Source organism: Arachis duranensis, chromosome 6, assembly GCF_000817695.3.
Source record: "Arachis duranensis cultivar V14167 chromosome 6, aradu.V14167.gnm2.J7QH, whole genome shotgun sequence".
Taxonomy (NCBI): Eukaryota; Viridiplantae; Streptophyta; class Magnoliopsida; order Fabales; family Fabaceae; genus Arachis; species Arachis duranensis.
Window position 1 is genome coordinate 8,386,450 of NC_029777.3, and position 1,985 is coordinate 8,388,434.

At 38.5% G+C, this 1,985-nt stretch overlaps 1 protein-coding gene across 1 annotated transcript in view; it reads right to left on the reverse strand.

Moving 5' to 3' along the window:
• Positions 1-559: 559 nt before the first annotated feature.
• LOC127748422 (zinc finger BED domain-containing protein RICESLEEPER 2-like) overlaps positions 560-1,985 on the reverse strand; it is a 3,122-nt gene continuing 1,696 nt past the window's right edge. The window contains exon 2 of the mRNA XM_052262931.1: positions 560-640. Coding sequence (XP_052118891.1) covers positions 560-640 — 81 coding nt within the window. The remainder of the gene's footprint in view (positions 641-1,985) is intronic.

The window sequence follows — 1,985 nt, forward strand, 5'->3', positions numbered from 1 at the left end:
ATTGTGACTGGACAACAGCCACTTACACCTCACTCTCTTTCTTTTCCTTACTCTGGGAAGAGCCTTGGAGCTTATCATATGATTAAGTCATGAGAAGAATAAGCAGATGCCACTCGTTCTTACGTCGACAAAGCTGCAAAGAGGATGAAGAAATGGGCAAATAAGAAGAAGAGGCATGCAAGCTATGAAGTGAGAGACAAGGTAATGATCAAACTTCTTCCACAACAATTCAAAGCCTTTCGCAAGGTTCATAAGGGTTTAATCCGTAAATACGAAGGGTCATTTGAGATCATTGGACGTGTTGAGGAGGTTGCTTACAAAGTATAACTTCCTCCCTCTATGAAGATCCACCCGGTCTTCCATGTGAGTATGATTAAACTATATCGTAAATACCAAGATGAACTGAGTAGAAGTGACTCGAGTCGTGCTCCACCTGTGGTGATTAGATCCTTTGATAAAGAAATCAAAGAGATCTTAGCTAATCGCATCGTGCGACGAAAATGAGTACCACCAAATATCCAATACTTGATCAAGTGGAAAGGACTCCCGATAACCGAAGCTAGCTAGGAAGCTTGAGAAGATCTGTGGCAATTTCAAGAACACCTAGAGCGCTATCATGAACAGAACGCGACGAGGACGTCTGCGCATTAGGTGGGAAAGAATGTCACGGTAAATTTTAGAAGGTTAAATTTAACAGTGTTTGTAGAATTTTCCAAAGTATTTGAGAATGCTCTAGATGGCTCCAGAACGTTCTAGAATGTCCTAGAAGGTTCCAGAACACCCTAGAAGATTCTAGAAGACTCTAGAAGATCATAGAGTATTCTAGAAGAGTGTGGATATATATAGAACTATGAATAGTAGTATAGAATAATTTAGAAGTATTTAGAAAATTGTGGTAGGATAAAATTTTTTTATGAAGGTTCTAGATAATTAATCTGGACCATTGATTAGATTTAATCCTAACCATCCATTAAGGAGGTGGATGGTTATAAATAGGAGGTGAAAGTTAGTGTGAGTTATGTGTGAATCATTTGTAACAAACACTTGAGCAATAAAGTGTTCTTATACCAAAACTTCCTTTCTCTTTTGTTCTCTTGTATTCTTAGCTTTCTTGCTAAGTATTGAGGGTTAGGCTGACTTGGTCTTAGCTTAAGAGGTTGAGTAAGTCCGAGTGCCAGCACGGTAGCGTTGGAGTGTGTCCAAGGCCGTGACAATATGGAGCTTAAGAAAAAGAATTCACTTAAAAATAAAATTTATCATATGTCTCAATTGATGAATACTAAAATTTACATGAGTAAATTAACTACAGTAAATATTAATTATATAATAACTTTTTTATTTAAAAATCTACATCTTAACTCTCACCAAACCTAAAAAAAAAGAAAAAAAAACTCTCACCAAACACTCAGATCTCCATTACTCTCCCACACCAACCACTAAACTCTATTCTTGGGAGAGATGCAAGAAACTCAGATCCAGGCGAGGAACCAGGCGGCGAGAGATCTATCGCAGCAGTCTCCACCATCGAGTCTCTCTGAGGATTGCCATCTTCATCTGGCCAGTGTCGTCGCCGACCCGCCATCCTCTTTTCTGAGTTCTGTTGTTTTGCCGTCCTCTTCTCCGACCCTCCCCTTCGTGGTACTATTTTTTGCTTCTACATGCTTCGGGATTTTTTTTGTCCTTGTAAGCTCTGATTATAGTTTTTTGGACAATGCTAAAATTTGTTCCTTCAAACAATTATTAATGTATATTTTTTTGGTCTCTTGTTTAATTTAATCTCAGTATCTATAGAAGTTAACAAGAGAAAATTTGTGCTATTAAGTAATAAGTTGAATTAATCTACTGCAAAAGTTGTGCTATTAAGTAATAAGTTGATTTAATTTTTACCAACCCACACCATTCATTTGACACCATCACTCCCAATTTTGAGAAAGGCTTGCTGCTAGGGGTGTCAGGCGGGGAAGCCCGCTCCGCCCCGCCGGAAG